At 35.6% G+C, this 18842-nt stretch overlaps 1 protein-coding gene across 1 annotated transcript; it reads right to left on the reverse strand.

Moving 5' to 3' along the window:
* Nucleotides 1-594: 594 nt before the first annotated feature.
* Nucleotides 595-1263, reverse strand: LOC140975914 (uncharacterized). Its single transcript, XM_073439844.1, has 2 exons — nt 1086-1263; nt 595-837 (listed from the first exon to the last, which is right to left on the reverse strand). The coding sequence occupies exons 1-2, from the start codon at nt 1179-1181 to the stop codon at nt 718-720; spliced, it is 216 nt and encodes a 71-aa protein (XP_073295945.1). The 5' UTR covers nt 1182-1263; the 3' UTR covers nt 595-717.
* Nucleotides 1264-18842: the final 17579 nt, after the last annotated feature.

Raw genomic sequence — 18842 nt, forward strand, 5'->3', positions numbered from 1 at the left:
TTGAGGATGCACTAATTGTCTCTTTTGAAAGAGCGATCTAACCTTGGTGTTTAGACTACCGTAGGATTTAAAAAATTTAAGTCACACCATAATTACTATTCGTTATAATTTTTGGTAAAAACGACAAACACTCGGTACTAAATATTTATATATATTTAAAATTTTGATGTCAAAATTTTTGTTATATAAATTTTTTAATGCTCTTAAATAATTTATTTTAAAATTTTATTATTGGATTATTTACGGATTATAAAGCTACGATTAAATTGCTATTTTAGGGAAAAAAAATTATCATCACAGGAATTATATTGTGAGTGTACTTTAAATTTTTAACTGCATAAAACATCAGTGTGATAAAAAGTATGCATGATCTGTATATTCTACAAAATGAAAATATATGCACCAAAGAATATAAATATATAATTAATATGAGAAAATGTAAATTAAGCATATGACATATATTATATACTTTAACTAAATTATTTAGTATAAAAATAAAATATTTGGTATAAATATAACTGAAAAGAACTTCAAAATTCAAATAAACATTACATTTACTTATCAAAATCACAAATTAGAATATCAAAATCACAATAAGTTAAAATTTAACTCAAATTTTAAAAGAATTAAGGACAATGTTTAATTTAAGCTAAAATTTCAAATGAAAAACAATTATTTTTTGCGAGAAACATACATTTTCAAGAAATTGTTTATAACTCAAGATTTAGCTTGCTTCTCAGCCTTCCTTCTTGCCCTCCTCTCTCTGGAGCTCAAAGATGATTTGAATCCCCCATTTTCATCACCAGCTTCCCTATCTTCTAAATCTTTGAATGATTTCTTTACAAAAAAAAAAAAAAAAAAAAAAAAAAAAAGAAGAAGAAAGCAAAACAAATAAATATTTAAATATAAAATTTTATAAGGGTGTGTTGGAATCTAACAATTCGATATAATCATTATCGGCGGTGATGAATTTCAAATACATTAAATATGTATGTTATTCGAAACCTTTTATCAAATTAACTCGTCACACGAAATAATCAAATCCATCAATCAAAACGCAATCGAAACGAATAATTAATACTTACCTCCCTCATCTCGGCAAAACTAACGACATAGAAAGTAAGCACAGCAGCGGCCACAATGCCCACCACAGGAAGCCCTATCTGCTGTAAGCTATCCATTGATTTTGATAAGTTTGTGGTTTGGAGTTATTATGGTCACTAGGAGATAATGCTCAAGCTTGTTGGTACAATTCTTTATTATTATATTATTATTATTATTTTCACAAGCATTTTTAAAATAATTTTTTAATGACAATGGAACATGTAATTGTTGGGACATCGTTTTTCTCGTGTCCAAAACGCAACGAAAGATTTAAAATTAATTTTATTTGACATTCAAAATATTTTTTTGGACACTGGTATGGTTTAAATGATATAATCATTCATAAGGTGTTTAGTAAAATACTTTTAGTGAATTAATTCACTCGGCTCCAACTACTCCGTTATTAGCAGATATTAGCTCTTATTGTAATTCCCTACGAACTTTCTTCAACGATTCCTTTCTTCGATCTACTAATTCGGTCCACGACTGAAATATTTGTTACTCTTCTAATTTGCACTAGAAAATTAGAAATATTTTACTTAGAGATCAAGAAAACAGAATGGTTCAAAACTTTTGAGAGGAAAAAACATGGCCGATGGAGACTTTTTCCTTGTTATTCTACTCCCAAACCTTCGGCCCTTTTTTCTATATTAGCCAAAGTAATAATATATTTTATTATTTTATTTAATTGTAATTTCTTTAATTAATCACATTAATTATGTTAATGAATTTCAACATATATTTGATTCTCGAAAATAGCACACCACAATCATGCATATTTCGAAAATATGAATATATATTATTTAGCTTTGTGTGCAAGTTTTTAAAAAATATGGTATCATAAATATTTTCATATTAAATAAATCAATACCATATTTTATAAAAACTTAATGGATTATATTTTAACTCAATTAAAATATAATTAAATTATTAAAGCTCATTTAAACTATAATAAATTAGCATGATGGGTTTATACTCTACAAGCCCATGTTCCATGCTCCCATTATATGAACATCATCATAATCTCGATTGATGATCCAAAATCATCGATGTGACAATTTCAACTTATTTTTTATTATGATGTACACATTAATTTCGGGATAACCAATGTCTAAATAAGACATGTGTACTCTTTTTGATTGTTTTAGCAGTCATGCTTTCAAAATTTTTATAAGCTTTTATAAACTTTATTTATAAGCTTATCGATTGATCATATCAAACTTATTTCTTATAAATTCAACCCATTGAATTTATTATCTCAATAGGAACAAGTAAACCAATGCTTGTGTGATCCTCAATGGTTCAGGAATATAGCTAGTTGTGGGTTCACAACTCTTTATGATTCAAGACAATTTCTTTTATTCGGGCTTACCCTAATTTGCCCACATTTCATGCACCAACATTAGATCATGAGAATATCAGAAATCATTTTCTGATTAATCCCATCGAATCATGGTAAAAGCGTCTAGTAGCATCTCTCCATGATTCCCTAGGTATCACTGATAGTGCCTGCAAGAACCAGTCGGTAATGATTAACGTACAGTACGGTCCCTTCATCTCATATATCCCGATCGAATCTGCAACCATTGGTTCATCGAGGGTTGCGTATTAATTCGATAGCTATGCGATACAATCATTGAATATTAATAGTGTCAAACGCATGTACAACTAGAGAACTCTCTCCCTAATATACATATCACACTCTGACAAGAGATTTCATGTACATTTATTTCGTTACATCACATAGGATATCCAAACCTGTAGGTAAGCGGTGAATCCCCGACTACAATGCACTGGCTCCTACATGTTTCGCAACTATATACCCAATCTCGCCACCTGATGACCCTCCTAGGGTCGGTAAACGAGTCAAAGCACAACCCTAGCATATAGAGCCTCAGTGTTGTCCCGGGTCGTAGAACTAATGGTGTACAATCATAACCACAGACTTATCCTCTCGATGAATGATAACCACTTGAAAAGTCCGAGGGAGGGTAGTTCAGTATAATCATCATATGACTACCTATCTGCATGTTTGGACATCTCTATGCCCTTATCAATAAACACGGTACTCAACATCACAGATGGTAGTCTCGATCTCAAGCGACCCTTATCCATGTTTTAGGCGGCTGAATCAATAGGAACGAATTTAGATCATACAGTGTTTACAAATGAGTTTTAACATCGAATTACGATTTATTTGTTTTAAAGTATAATCAAGGTCTTTATCTATGTTGATCACATGAGTATACAGATAAAGAAATAACAAACCATGAAATAATGAATTATATTAAAATAAAAATTGTTTATTAGAACTGAGTCAATAAATTCCCTAGCCAACAGTTGACTTACAGGACATCTACTCTAACAATAGTTGCTATCATTTGTTACGCACGTGGTAAATCTCTAGGCTAATGTAGTAACTTGCAAATCACGTTAGTCGAGTCACTCGCATTGGGCAAACTCTGTGCGACAAGTTTACCCAAGAAATTTTGGGATATCGGTTTTCTCGTGTCCAAATCGCTGCGGAAGTTCAAAATTTTTATTTTGAAATTCAAAATTTTCTTTGGACACTCGTATGGTTTTAATAAAAAAACATTAATAAGATGTTAAAAAATATACCTTTAGTGAATTTTTCGCTTGGCACCAACTACTCCAGTGTTAGCGGATGTAGCTCATGTTGTAAATCCCTACGTACGTTCTTCAAGTCTCATTTATTCAATAGTTTAATCCGGTTCACGACTGAAAGATTAGTTCCTCTTCAAAATTTCACTAGTAATTTTGAAGATATTTTACGTAAAGATAGAACACGAAGAAGAAATCGACTGAAGCCGAATTTTTCTTGCAAAAGAAAAGCGGATTTCGAGAGCTGATTTTTTTTTCTTCAAAAAATCACAATGTTTCGAATGCATGCTCCTTGATAAGAATAAGTAACTCTTATTTTTAATACTAATAATTCCATTTTATTAATTAATTAGATTAATTAAGTTAATGATAGATTCTTTAGGCATGCAAATCATGGTGAATCTTGAATGGATACATATATATTTTGATAATATCACACATCAATATTATTTTGCTTTGTGTGCAAAATTTTTAAAATTATGGTATCATGAATATTGACATATTACATAAATCAATATCATATTTAATAAAAACTTAATGGGCTATATTTTAAATATAATTTAATTATTAAAACCCATTTGAACTTTAATAAATTAGCATGATGGGCTTATACTCTGACAAGCCCATGACCATGCTCTCAATACATTAATCTCATCATAATCTCGATCGGCGATCAAATATAATCGATGTGACAATTCCAACTTGTTCGTTATTATGATGCACACTTTAATTTCGAGATCACAAGTGTCTAAATAAGGCAGATGTACTCCCTTTGACTGTTTTAGCAGTCATGCTCTCAAAATTTCTATCAGCTTTTATAAACTTTATTTACAAGTTTATCGATTGATCATATAAAACTTATATCTTATAAATTCAACTCATTAAATTTATTATCTCAACGGGAACAAGTAAACCAGTGCTTGTGTGACCCTCAATGGTTCAGGGATATAGCTAGCCGTAGGTTCACAACTCTTTGTGATTTATGACAGTTTCCTTTATTCGAGCTTACTCCAATTTTCCCACATTCCATGCACCAACATTTGATAATGAGAATGTCAGAAATCATTTTCTAATTAAACCCACCGAATCATGGTAAGAGCGTCTAGTAGCATCGCCCCATGATTTCCTAGGTATCACTGATAAGGCCTGAAAGAACCAGTCGTTTATGATTAACGTACAGTACGGTCTCTTCATCTCATATATCACGATCGAATCTGCAACCATTGGTTTATCGAGGGTTGTATATTAATTCGATAGCTATATGATACAATCATGAAATATTCATAGTGTCATCGCATGCACAACAAGAGAACTACTTCCCTAATCTACATCCCACACTCAGACCACAGATTTCATGCACTATTATTTCGTTATATCACATAGGATATCCACACCCGTAGGTGAGCAGTGAATTCTCGACTACAATGCATTGGCTCCTACATATGTCGCAGTTGCACCCAACCTCACCACCTTGTGACCCTCGCGGAGTCGGTAAACGAGTCAAAGCACAATCCTAGTATGTAGAGCCTCAGTGTTGTCTCGAGTCGTAATGACTAATCATATACGATCTGTGACGTCCGAAAAACCAACCTACGTAAACCACATGCATGCAAAATTGTTTTAATTGCTTAATCATTTTATTTAATTGTTTTTAAATACTTGCATGATATTTATTATATGATTAAATGTATAATTGCATGATTAAATGATTATATGACATGTTTTCATGAATTTAAAGATTTTACTCGAATATTCGATAATAGGCAGGGAAAAGGAGACCGGGGACGACCAAGACAAGAATATATATTTTTATTTAAATAATGGCAAGGCTTCCTAATATGATTAAAAATGATTTAATTTTTCTAAAAATGTTAGAGTTCGAATTATTTTACAAGTCGAGCTCGATTTTTCCCGGGAAGCCGGTTTTGGACAAATAAGGAGTTTTAAAAGATCAAAAATATTATTTTATAGAAACTTATTTTATAAACTTTTATTATTTAATTAAATAAGTGTTATTGGGCCCAATTTAATTAATTAAGTAGGCCCAATTACCCTTAAACATGCAAGCCCAAAATCAAAAGCCCATTTAACTTGTTAATTATTTATAAATATGCTACCTAGGTTTGAAAACCTCATAAATTCTTGACCTAAACCAGCCGAAACACATTCACACACAAAACATAATTTTCGAAAATAGGAGGAAGAAAAAGGCTTGTGTTCTTCGTCGTCCGGTCGTCCAACGTCGCACTTTCGCCGAAGATCGAATATTCGAGCGTTATAAATGCAAAGGCACGTTACTAAACTCTTTTAAACATCATACAAATCATATTATGCATGAATTAATTGTTTATACATAAAAAATATTGATGCTCGATTATTTTACAGTACGTTACGTATTTTCAAAGTTTTAACGATTTTACGCTTGTTTTGAGAACGTTTTTGAATCCGATGGATACGCTGCCAAAACATGATAAAATATGAATGAATTAGGGACAAAACATGACAAATTTAAAACAATTAACAAGCTAGAAGCAGTAGGAAAACAAGGAAAGAAGGAATCGTATGTTTGTGTGCATGTGTGGCTCAAAGGGGTTGGTTGTGGTGCATGGGGCAAGAGGTCTCGACCAGGTCTGGGGGTTGGGTCCTAGGGGTCGTGGTTAGGTCCTAAGAAGAATCCTAGGAGGGCTAGGGCTCGAGCCATGGGCTGGGGAAGAGTCCACGTGAAGTGGGACTATCCCCCAAGCCACGTGCAGGAACTGGTCGGGAAGAAGGGGGCTGCAGCGTGGCTAAGGGGCGAGCTGGGTAGGTCCATCAGTGTCCAAGGGTCATGGGCAGGGGTCGGGCCAGGGGCTAGGGTGGTGTGGTTCGCTGCTGGTTGGTGCAGAAGTGGTGATCGTGAGGCAGAAAAGGGACGCGCTGCTGGTGTCTTCGGGCAGGAGGCTGGAGCTCGGGTTCAGGGGCCTGGGCTGGGTCCGGGCGTGGTCCAAGGTTGGTAGGGTGGTGGCTCGGCTGGAGGTGTCTTAGTTCACTAGGAGTCTTTGGCAAAGAGGGTGCACGTGCAGATTTCTTGTGGCTCGGTTGAAGGGCTGTTAAGCGAGTTAGGGTCTGGTTCTAGGTGCTGGGCTTTGTTAGGAGGGTGCCTAGGCAGGTTGGCTAGGTTTGGCTTGAGGTGGCTTGGGCGTGGCTCGAGTAAATCGGGAGATGGCTCGGGTTGATCGTATATGTGTCAATTTCGAAAATAATAAAGCTAAAATTGAATCCATGGGTCCACGGGTGTGGCTCATGACTTGGAAGGGTAGAATAAATACTAAAAAAGTTATGTTTAAAATTTGAGATCAAAATAACGAGTTTTGGATTTATCCGGGATTTTATCGTCGCACGAAACGCTAATTAAAGAATTAATTGAAATGCCTAGATTTAAGCTTAATAAAATTATGAAAAATTATATTTAAGCTTAAATAATTATTAAAAGTCTAAGTTTTTGATTTGGGAATTTTATATTAAGGTTTGGTTTAATTCGAGATTAAAACGCATAATATATTATATTTAAAGATTAATTTAAAAGTCATCTATTTAAGTCAAATAAAAATATGATGAAATTCATGTAGGCTTAAATAATTATTTAGAATAATCCCATGTCATTAAAAGTGAGAAAAAGATAAATTCAAAAATTTTTACGTCCAGGGGCGAAACGGTCTTTTTACACTTAGGAAAATTTGAAAATGCTTGTCAGCGTCTCGAAGAATCATAACGCATGTTAAATGATATTTTATGATTTAAAATGAAAAGTTTAATGATAATATGATTTTTACGATTTATGGTAAAGCTGTACAATTTATACTGTTTAAAATGATATTTTTGGAAAACTATGTTATTTTATGATTTTAAAAGAAAAAGAAAAATATTTTGAGGGATGTGAATTGATTGTGACAAATGATATGATATATGATATATGATTTTGTGGAGATGACGTGAGGGCCAAGGTCCTAGATGGAACCCATATTCGGGCCAAGGCTCCAGGGGGACCCCGTTTACGGGCTAAGGCCCCAGAGGGACCCCGTCTATGGGAAAAGGCCCCTGAAGGATCCCGACGATCGTATTTTCATGGTGGAGCCTAGTGCACACCCCCATGGACCATGTGGAGCTAAGACTGCAGTCGACCAAAGGATAAAAGCTAGTCACTTTCAAAGATCAAACTTCACCCAAAATGATATATGATTGAAAGCTTATGATAAAAATGATTTTTATGATATATGATTTATGATGATGATTAAAGCTATTTTTAAAATGATTTATTTATGCTTAAAGTTTTTTTAAAATGATTTTTCTATTTATGATTTAATTATGCTTAAATAATTTTTAAAGGATTTTAAAATGGTTTATTTATTGTCAAAAGATATTTTAAATAGAAATATGATTTTTAAATGCATGTGAGTGTATATGTATTATTTGCAAATTATGTTTAGAGCGTGCTGAGTTTTTAGACTCACTAGGTTTGTAAGATGCAGGATTTAATGATTTTGGAGGCGGTGACGATTGAGTCGATCGAGTGCAGCAGTACACACCCGAGGGCCTTTATGTTTCCGCACTAGTCAGAAAGATTTATGATTTAAAGATTTTGCTAATGATTTTTATTAGAGATATTCTTATGCTTAATTTTATTTTTAGCCGATCTTTTTAAAGGTCGATTTAGAAATTTTCACTTAGCCGATGATTTAGGATTTTATTTCATGCACTTGAGATTTAAATTGTTAAATTATTATGATTGTTAGAAATGGTAAGTTATTTTATTTAGATAGTAATTTAGATTTTATGATTTAGTATAAAAAAAATCGAGGTCGTTTCACAATCACAACCACAGACTTTTCCTCTTGAGGAATGATGACCACTTGGAAAGTTCGAGGGAGGGTTGTTCAGTATGATTACCCATCTGTTTTATACATTCTACTATAAAACCCTATTTTAAACATGTATGTAAGGTCTAAAATTAAGACGACGTAATCCAACTGCATGCAAATCTAGGAAACATGAAAATGGCTAATTAATTGATTTTAAGTGCTTAATTGGTTATGTGACATGCATAATTATATGTTAAATGGGATTTTTATTATCATCATATATGAAACTGTATTTTTAAGGAATATTCAAGTTGCGATCGAAGAACGGAGACCGATGGCTAAAAAACGTAAAAAGTTTTTATTAAATAATTGATTTAATTATTTACATTATTGCTGATGGTTTTTCATATTTTTGAAAATAAGGAGTTTTGAGGTGATTTTATACGCCGTGACGTAAATTTTATCGGTGTTGGTTTTTCAACAAAAATACGAACTTTTTGGCGAACCGGCTAATAAATTCACAAATTTATTTAAACAAAACTATGATAATATTTTATTTAATTTCTAATCAAGCACTAGTGGGCCTAATTTGAGGGCTTAATAGGCTTAGGCCTAATTAAAGGATTAATTAGTATATAATATGTTAAAACCCCTTCAAACCCTACACTTTACAACTCAAAACATACGCCCTACTTTCTGAAAAACCCACCCCATATACACGACATCACACACAATTTATTTTGGAGAAAATCGAAGGTTCAAGGTTGTGTCAAGCCAAGGTCTTGCCCCGTTCTTCGTCGTCAACGTTAATTCGTGCGTATAAAATGCAAAGGCCCGCCATACATCTCCTTTTCTCATATATCACATCGTACTATCGTTTAAATATCGTGTGCATGAAAATCATAAAGTTTTTGTGATTATTTTCGGATTTTTGTGCATACATGTATTGAATTCATGAATTTTAATCAAAAAACTTGTTCTATAAGTGTAAGGGGCTGCCATGATGTTAGGTTATGATCAAGTGTTGTTTCAACATGATTTTTAAAGGTCCTAAACACGCCATATAAGCTGCACCACAAGCAACACATTAGGAATCGTTTCTTTTGTTGTCATGGGTTTATGGGATCGGGTTTCATGGATAAGGGGAGGGCTTGGCCTTGGCTTGGAGGCAGGGCTAGCAAGGGCCTTGATTGAGTCGAGGGAAGAGTCCTAGCATGGCTAGGACCCAAGTAGGCGGGCTGGGAAGAGTCCTTGCCCGAGAACCTTGTGTAGATTTGTTCAGGAGTTGCGCAGCTTGCAGGGAAGAAAGGGCTCGGTCCAGGGTTCAAGGGCGGGGCTAGGACGAGTCTTTAGGGTCCTAAGAAGGTGCAAGACATGTTGATTCAGGGGCTGGGGCATCGGCTAGGGTCCTAGGCACCAAAATCGTGGAGTCCATCCACCATCGGAGTTCTCGGCCAGGAAGGGGTTGGAGTTGGGGGCTTCGTTCTCGGTTTGGGATTGGTTCCTAGGCGTCCCAACGGTCCAGTAGGGTGCACTAAGGGGTTGGTCAGGGTTTGGCTCAAGGTGGCTCGAGGGTGGCTCGACTAAATTGAGATATGGCTCGGGTGGGACTTTTGTAGGTCACTTTAGGGTTTTCTAAACTAAAATAAATTGAAACACGGCTCACGGGGGTCTATTCATGGTTCACAAGGGCTAAAATAATAGAAAAAGACTAAGTTTTGAATTTATTAATTTTATATTAAAGTTTGGGATTTTTCGGGATTAAAACACCGTCAAAATGATTAATTAAAGATAAATTAAAAAGTCTCGTTTTTAAGCTAAATAAAATTATGAAAATTTGAATTTAAGCTTAAATAATTATTTGGGACATGTTAGAGTCAATTAAATCAAAAAAAGTCAAAAACATAAAATATCACATCCAGGGGTAAAACGGTCTTTTTACACCTGAAAATTATTAAACGTCATGGTAGTGCTCTAAATGATGTTTTTATGATATTATGATTATTTTTAAATGATTATGAATTTTACATGAGGAAATTATGAGTTTTAAATGTCTATTTGATTTTCATGATTTAAGGAAGACATTTAAAAGACATGTTGCATGCTTGATTTCAAAAACAAAAAGGTTATGTTATGCATGATTTTTATAAAGTAATGATAATAAAAAACATCAAAGGAAGTGAAGTAATTGTAACTATTGAAGAATGGTTTGAGGTATGAGGTTTCAAATTTATTGCTTTTTAAGTTTGGTAAAACATTTGACGATTTCATTTTATGACTATTTCATTTGATTTTTAAAATACTAGTTGGTCGATGTTTTATTTTAAGGTGTAAAATATTTTATAAAAATATTTTTATGTAGTATATGTATATGGACGAAATTATGAGTGTAAAAAAAAATTCTAGTATTTTTTAAGCAATAAAAAGGGGCAGACGTTTCAATGTAACTATGCGTACCATAAGTAATTCATGCAATTAAAACAATTTAATTAAAATACATAAAAAATTTTGATGAATTGTGTGCATGTGATTCACGTAAACCTTCAAATTATTGGGATGTTACACTCTAATCCGTCAACTGAGTCTTGACATTACATATCATCATATCATTTCGAAGGAAATACGATCGTCGGGCTCCCTCTGTAGTCTTCTAAACGGGCTCCCTCTGGGGTCTTTTCCCGCTCCGGGCTCCCTCCGGGCCTTTTCCCTCACGATATCCCCAATTATATCCTTATGTCACAAACAAGTCACCTCCTTCAAATTTTCATTATTTTCACTACTTATAAAAATCCATGCATATATATATCGTTTTTCTTTTAAACAAAGTATGCAACGTGTCATTTAGCATTAACGTTTCATCAAAAAAATTCATAAACATTTTAACATTCATTACAGCATTCAAGGCACTGTCAGGACGTCTAACATTTTTGAGGTTTAAAATGACCATTTTGCCCATGAAACCCTAACTCTCTCAATTTATCCTTAGACCTTAAAACGACGACCGGAATCCATCCCAACTTAACACAACACCTTAAAATACACCTATAAATATTTCTTAGACATTAACTCACATTTCTCGAATAATTTCCCAATTCGTTTTAATAGCTTAATCGTATCTTTCGGTTTTAACCTGAATCAACTCGAAACTTAACCAAACTTCAACCATAGCTTATTAGCACCTAATCAAATCTTATACAACCCATGAAACGTTAAACCACATGCATGAAAATTATTAAAATTTTTTTGTATTTTATTAAATTGTTTTAATGCATCAAATGCATGTTTATTTCATGAATTTGTGGTTTTAATTAATGATTTATTTAAAGTTTCATGCATTAGGATTTTTAGTTGCATTCCACGCTCGAACGAAGAACGGAGATAATTTTTATTGAAAGATTATTTTTAATTATTTAATATGGAGTGTTTTAATTGTATTTTTCATAAAATGGATATTTTTACCCGTAGGATTCTATTTTATCCGGTACTCAAATTTTATCGAATCGGTGGATTTTTTGAGGGTTCGGCTAATATTTTCAATAACTTATCAAAACAAAATATTTTTCAGGATTGTGTTTGGAGTTAATGGGCCTAATTTTAAGCTTATTGGGCTTAAAAGTCTTTATAAACTTTTAATTGGCAATTTAGGGCCCATTATCTTCTAAATTACTATTTAGTTTTTACTTAAACCTAACTTAACCTAAAACTAATCACTCCATCAGCCAACACCCCTCTCCCCTTCAGCATTTTCATGTGGGTCTCAGCAGCTAGGCATAGGAAGCTTCGGCCATAGCATCTTCTTGCAAATTAAATTCTCCGGCACTTCCCCGACGCTCACTCCTTCATCGTTCTTGCGTAGGAATCATCAAGGCACGCTTGTATTTTCATTTTTCTCATCACCCATGCCCTAAGTATGCTGTAAGATATGTATATGTACTGTTGTTCATAGATCTCTTATGTGGCTTCGTTTTTGTGATGTTTTTGACATGAAACTTGCATCATGTGGATTTGTTACTCACGTTTTTTGTGTTTTGCATGCATGGGGATTGCCGAGGGTTTATGAGTGCTGTTAAGATTGAGGTTGTGATGTCTAAGGGCTGAGGTTGAGGTGTGATCTAGTTTAGTTGGCGAACGATCGAGCCTAAGCATGATCTGATGCTTGAGGTTTATATCGGTTGTTGTGGAAGCCTCGGCTGTGCAAGGGCATCCCGAGACTTGGAACAGATCATAAGGGGTCTGAACCACGGTCAAGGGTGGTTCGAACACAGCTGGGATAAGGCTGGGAGTCTCTTGAGCGTTGGGCGTGGAGTGATGTTCTAGTGCACTACGTGAGGGACTAGGGGCTGTGTGAGTTGTAGGGCTGCATGGGGTAGTGAGCTGATGTGGGTTCAGTCCAGAGGGTTCTTAGAGTGTCCTAGGGAGGCATAAGTCAGGGCTGGACCAATCGGTTGTGGGATAGGGAGCAAAAAAAATGGGAAGTAGTGCACTAGGGTTTGTAGGAATAAGAAGCCACGAAAAAATTCAGCAGCTGGATGTCCCAAATTTCAAAAGTTTAGGGGTCTTTTTTTCGAGGTTTTAGGGCCTTCTAGATGTGTTTATGGGGTGGGAGAAAGTTGGGAAAATTTGGGTTAAGTTTCGAGTCGGTTCGGGTTAAAACCGGAACCCCGATCCAAGTTTTAAAACGAATTGGTTAAGTTTGGTATTGGGCTCGAGTTTACGCATAATAAATACTTAAAATTATGTTTCGAGATATTTTAAGGAGTTTGGTAAGCTTCGGGTCAAATTTAGATGTCCAGAGGTCAAACGGTAATTTTGGGTTTCCAGGGGCAAAATGGTCATTTTGCACCCCGGGGAGAGTTTTGGTCCTGGCAGCGCCCTGATCAGATTTTTATCATGTTTTAAATGTTTATGCATCATGTTTATGATTTTTATGGAATTATGATTAATACGTTGCATGCTTGGTTTAAAGGAAAAATTATGTATATGCATGCCTTTATTTAAGTGGTGAATATGTTGACACGTTTTGAAAGATGAGAAGTGGTTGTGACTGACGATGCATATGTATACGATGACATGAGATATGATGAGCAGAGGCCAAGGTTTAGTGGACGGGTAATGCTGTCGCTGATGTCCCCGTCGCCCGGTACCGTGGTTACACGTAGATGGTTCCATCGAATAGAGCTGATACGATAGAGCTGATACGAAAGTCACAGCTAATGAACTGAATTCAAATAACATATATGATGACATGATGAGACATGCTTTGACACGGTACGATTTTATACGACACGTTTATGTTATGCTTTTAAGTTCATGAAAGATATGTTTAGCATGGTATTTTTCACTGCTGTATGCCATGTATATGTACTTGTTATTCCTGGTACATGTGTGTTGAGTCTTTAGACTCACTAGGCGTGTGTGATGCAGGTGAGATTGATGCTGAGGAGACTGGAGGTGCCGAACTCTGAGTAGGCAGACCTGGTGGGGTGACACGACCCGAGGACCGCATTTTTTCCGCATTTTGATTATGAGATTTGAGAGAAGATGAATATTTTCATACGTTGTTGATTTTAAGATTTTTATTCGTTTATGTTTACGTATGAAAAAAAAAATTTCCGCACTTTTAAAATGAGTAGACGTCACAACCCAAATCAAACCATTTAGAATCCTTGATCAAGCTTAGGAAGCTACTGAATTTTCTGAACTTATCTTTTGAAACCCTACTTTGTTCGAGCTCTTTACTGGATCAGCCTCTACAACCCTTACACGACCAGCCCTCAAACCCATCGCTTGCATGCCCTAGCCAACTAAAAAACGGTGTGCAGCCTATGTGCTCCCTCTCTAGCCCTTGCACAAACCATCTAGGACAATGACTAGACTCCCTTAGGACCCTTGAACACATCCCAATTAGCAGCTAGCATCCTCCCTCGCCTAGGACTAAAAACGTAAACCCTAGCCCCATTTGATCCCAATTTTCATTCACTATATTGCCTTACCTATACAACCCTTAACTGTGGCCCTTAACCACTCTTAAACGTATTGAAATTCATCCCTTCACATAACCCTATAATGGCAGCCCCTTTGTGCATCGTAAGCAAGAGTTTTAAAAGATGAAAACTCTAGTTTTGGTAATGTATAGCCATAAAAAAGAAAATATAATAAATGTGTAGAATCCAAAAATCAGATTACGTATAAGCCATGTATAATTGATATTATTTAAATTGAAAATGATTTTATATATATAGGAAGGGTTTAATTCATTTTAAAATTTTTTAAGTCATGATCATTTATTTTAAAATGCAGAGGTTTAGTTCTATCTTTTCGGTTAAATACGTGAGGCCAGACTGGAGTTTGGAGTATTGAGATAAAAATTAATAATAAGAAAATATTCCTAAATTTAATTTAAGCCAATGAATAATTTATTTTAATGTTAAAGAATGTTTTAAGATTTATTAAGTTAATTGGAGTTAAGTTATTAAATAAGTTCTTCTATGTCCAATAGTTGGTTAAAAGCCTAAATTAAAATGTGTAAGCAATTGAGGTAAATTAATCTAGACCTATTATATTCAAGAAATTATAACCTAACAATTTTACTAATTTATTTTAAGACCAAGCCATGCCATGCAAGAAATCTTTATCCTAATTTAATTTATTAATTCACTAAAATAAGTAATGGATGTTTAAAACTTTAAGAATTTAAAATACAAGATTTAAACAATATTATACAAATTTCTAGCAAATTTCAGCCACCCCCATAAATCAATTCATACATGTTTGGCAACTCTCCATTCAAATCACCCCTCAATGGCCTTCATAGTATATTAATTCACTCACCTTTAACTCACCCATAATTAATAATTCAAGCACCATTATTCACCTAATTTTCCTCAAACCACAAATCTAGCCTACCAATCCCCCTCATTTCGTGCAGCTAGAAGGAAAAAAGAAACCTTTCCTATTGCCATTCAATCTCCTCACATGAAACTTCCATCTAAATGCATTCTTGACTCATTTATCACCCTTGTAACCCTCACCTTCATAATCTAGCATCCCTCCATCCTTAAGTTTCGAAAATTCCAGTAGAATCAGAAGCAAAAATCGAAAAGTTGCACGAGAAAAATAAGAAAGAAAATACAACTCCGTCACCGCCGCGCCGCGTTCATCGTATTGCTTTGTTTTATTCAAAACAAATCTTCCAGGCATGTATATATTGTTCATTTCTCTTCAATCAAGTCCTATAGATATTTTAAAACATTTTATGTTCATGATTTAAGGAGCAAAAACCGAAAATGACAGCAACTTTGTAAAAAAATTCTGTACAGGCCTTCTCGGCCATTTCTTCTAAGCTTCACGGTTTGGGTTGTGTTTGTGATTTCAGGAGGTTGGCTCGGTTCCAGGCGCTCCAAGCTGCATCTAGGCTTGTATTAAAGTGTGTTAGAGTCATGTTGGTTCATTGGTTTAAGCCCATGCACTCGAGATATAAGTTTGACAGTAAGAAATCCCATAACTACAAATTTGGCCCACGATTTCGTTGTTTGGGTGTCTAAAGTGAGTGTTCGAATCTTGGTTAGCCCAGGGCCTGTAACCATGGTTAGAACCCTTCCTTAGCATGTCTAGGACGTGACCAAGATGACCTTTCAAGACTTGGTTCACGGATACATCATAATTTGAAACAACAACACAAGTGCTCTTCGATTTTTTTCATTTCCCGTGTTAGTAAAGCTTCGGCTTTTGGGGTTTTGGTGGATCGTGGTTGGCTATTAGCCCTTAGCCATGGTTCACACAATACCTCATCATGTCTTGATCGAGCCATGGTCAATCATATGGCCACCGGAACGATACAAGATAGCAAACAATTCGAGACATCACAGTACATAATTTTTGGGTGTTCTTGGTTTGAACTTTGAGTTGTCCTAGGTAATTGCTTGGATTGTGGTTGGCCTAGTGCCATTAGCCATGGTTCAATCCACCCCTTAGGATGTTGGTAAGAGACTTTGGTCGGTGGTTCAAGCTCCAATGGCCATTAGTTCTTAAACCACGCAAAGGAAGCGCAGCTGCAGCCGCGACATTTGACAGCAGGTTTGTCTCTGTCCAGGAGGTTGGTTCGAGTTCTTGTTTGGCTTTTAGCCTATGGCCTTTGCCTGGACATTACCTCAATGAGTTGGGAAGGTCATGTTTTTGGCCGTTTGTGATTTGGTTAAGTTTAGAGGTCGTACGAGAATTTATGATACAATGTTTTAAAGTGACTTTCGAAAGAGCGTTTTATGATTTTGGCCTCCATTCACTATTTTTGTGTATTACAGTTATTAGGAATATTATTTCATTTTAATCATGACAAAAAGATGGTTCAAGTTGGTTCTGGTTGGTACGGGGTCATGGTTGGAAATTAGTTTGTTGGTCGCGTTTATCTCATTTTTTGCTCGGATATGAAGTTTTTGCCAAGTTGAGATTATTTGCATGTTTTCTCATGTTAGGATTAGGTCGCAGCAAGCCTGAGAACGATCCAACTCATCCGATAAAACATGGTTATAATTATATTACGTGCATAAAAAAATAAAATGTTTATTTTGAGATATATGTGATATGTCTTGTGGCCACCTCACGCTTATGGGATTTCCACCCGGTGACTTACGACGGGTTTATGTTTATGTATCGATACGAACATCCAGTCCAAGGGGTGTGGTGATCTATACCGCCCAATATACTGTGGTTTAGTCTAATCAGACGTTCATGTTATGTTACGGGCCACTTGCGTTGAAACATTATCTCTACCAGAAAATTCTCATTATGATATTTTATGACAGGGCTCTATCGAGAAAATCTTTTGCGTACGACTTTCAGATATGTACGTATTTATAATTACTGATGACACGATTTTTACCTTACACTTTACGATACGATATTTTTACGCTGCATGCGATTTTATGATATATTTACTTGCTATTCGCGATATATACATGTTGAGTCTTTAGACTCACTAGAATTGATTGTTGTAGGTACTGATGAGGTCGAGACTGAGGGCGGAGACCAGTGAGCTAGCATGGGTCAGCAGTAGTAGGAACCCGAGGACCTCATGTTTCAGTTTATTCACCTTTTTATCTTCAAACTCAGTTTTTTACAAATGTCGAATGATTTTTAAGTTGTTGTTTCGAAACACAATATTTACTTCCGCTGTTATTTTAAAGTTAACTCCATTTATCAGTTTATTTTATGAATGATGCATGTTATTTATTTAAAGAGAAAAATTTTAAATAATTCCGCAAAATTTCGAGTACGAAATACAGGTCTTTACAATTGGTATCAGAGCATATTTTCTTGTAAAGGGTTGTACTACTACTGATCTCGAGAAGACCATGAAGTCACGTCTTCGGTCTGTAAGTTTTACGTTTACGCATTTTGTTTAAAGCATGAAATATTTTAACGACATGTTTTCATGAAACTTTTTATGTCAAAATTTTGATTATGCGGTATTTGTTTAAAGAAATAATAGAATTATGCATGTTGGTTACGTATGGGTTATGTATGGAACAACATGCCTCCTAGACGCATTCATGATCGCATGAGAGATGATATGCATCGTCATGAGGACGGTGAGGATCATAGGCAAGAGAGAGATTTACCACCACCCCCTCCACCGGACATGAACGCCCAGATGTTAGCCGGATGACTCAGTTCTTCGCACAGTTTGCGGGGAACAATGCTGGGGTAGCCAGGCAGACGGGGCCTGAGGCTACCTATGAGCGGTTCATGAACATGAGACCGAAGGAGTTCTTAGGGACGACAGATCCTTTGGTTGCCGAGGGCTGGATTAAATCCCTGGACATTATCTTCATATTCATGGAGATTGGGGATGAGGATAGGGTTCGTTGTGCAACCTATCTGTTTGGGGGATACGCTCGCCTGTGGTGGGAAGGAGCATCTGTAGCCTTTGAATTTATGAGCTGGACGAGCTTTACAGAGGTATTCTACTCTAAATATTTTACTGACGTGGTGCGTTCCAGATTGACCAGGGAATTTATGACCCTGAGGCAGGGATACATGACTGTTACGGAGTTTATCCGTAAGTTTGAGAGGGGTTGCCATTTTGTACCCCTGATTGCAAATGATGCTGGAGCCAAGTTGAGGCATTTTCTGGATGGTCTACGACCGATCTTGCGCCGTGATGTTAGGGTGGCTGGCCCTACTACATATGATGTCGCTGTCTCCAGATCTCTAGCTGCAGAACAGGATCAGAATGATATTGAGAGAGATCGCCATGGAAAGCGACCAGTCCAAGCGCCG

The sequence above is a fragment of the Primulina huaijiensis genome, chromosome 4 (genome assembly GCF_012295235.1).
Source record: "Primulina huaijiensis isolate GDHJ02 chromosome 4, ASM1229523v2, whole genome shotgun sequence".
Lineage (NCBI taxonomy): Eukaryota > Viridiplantae > Streptophyta > Magnoliopsida > Lamiales > Gesneriaceae > Primulina > Primulina huaijiensis.

What these genes read in the sequence shown, in the direction of transcription:
- LOC140975914 (XM_073439844.1), bottom strand. Translation starts at nt 1,181, where the DNA reads ATGGATAGCTTACAGCAGATAGGGCTTCCTGTGGTGGGCATTGTGGCC. An exon ending in GTTTTGCCGAGATGAGGGAG is followed by an intron (nt 838 to 1,085) that starts GTAAGTATTAAT and finishes TTTTTTGTAAAG; the next exon opens with AAATCATTCAAAGATTTAGA.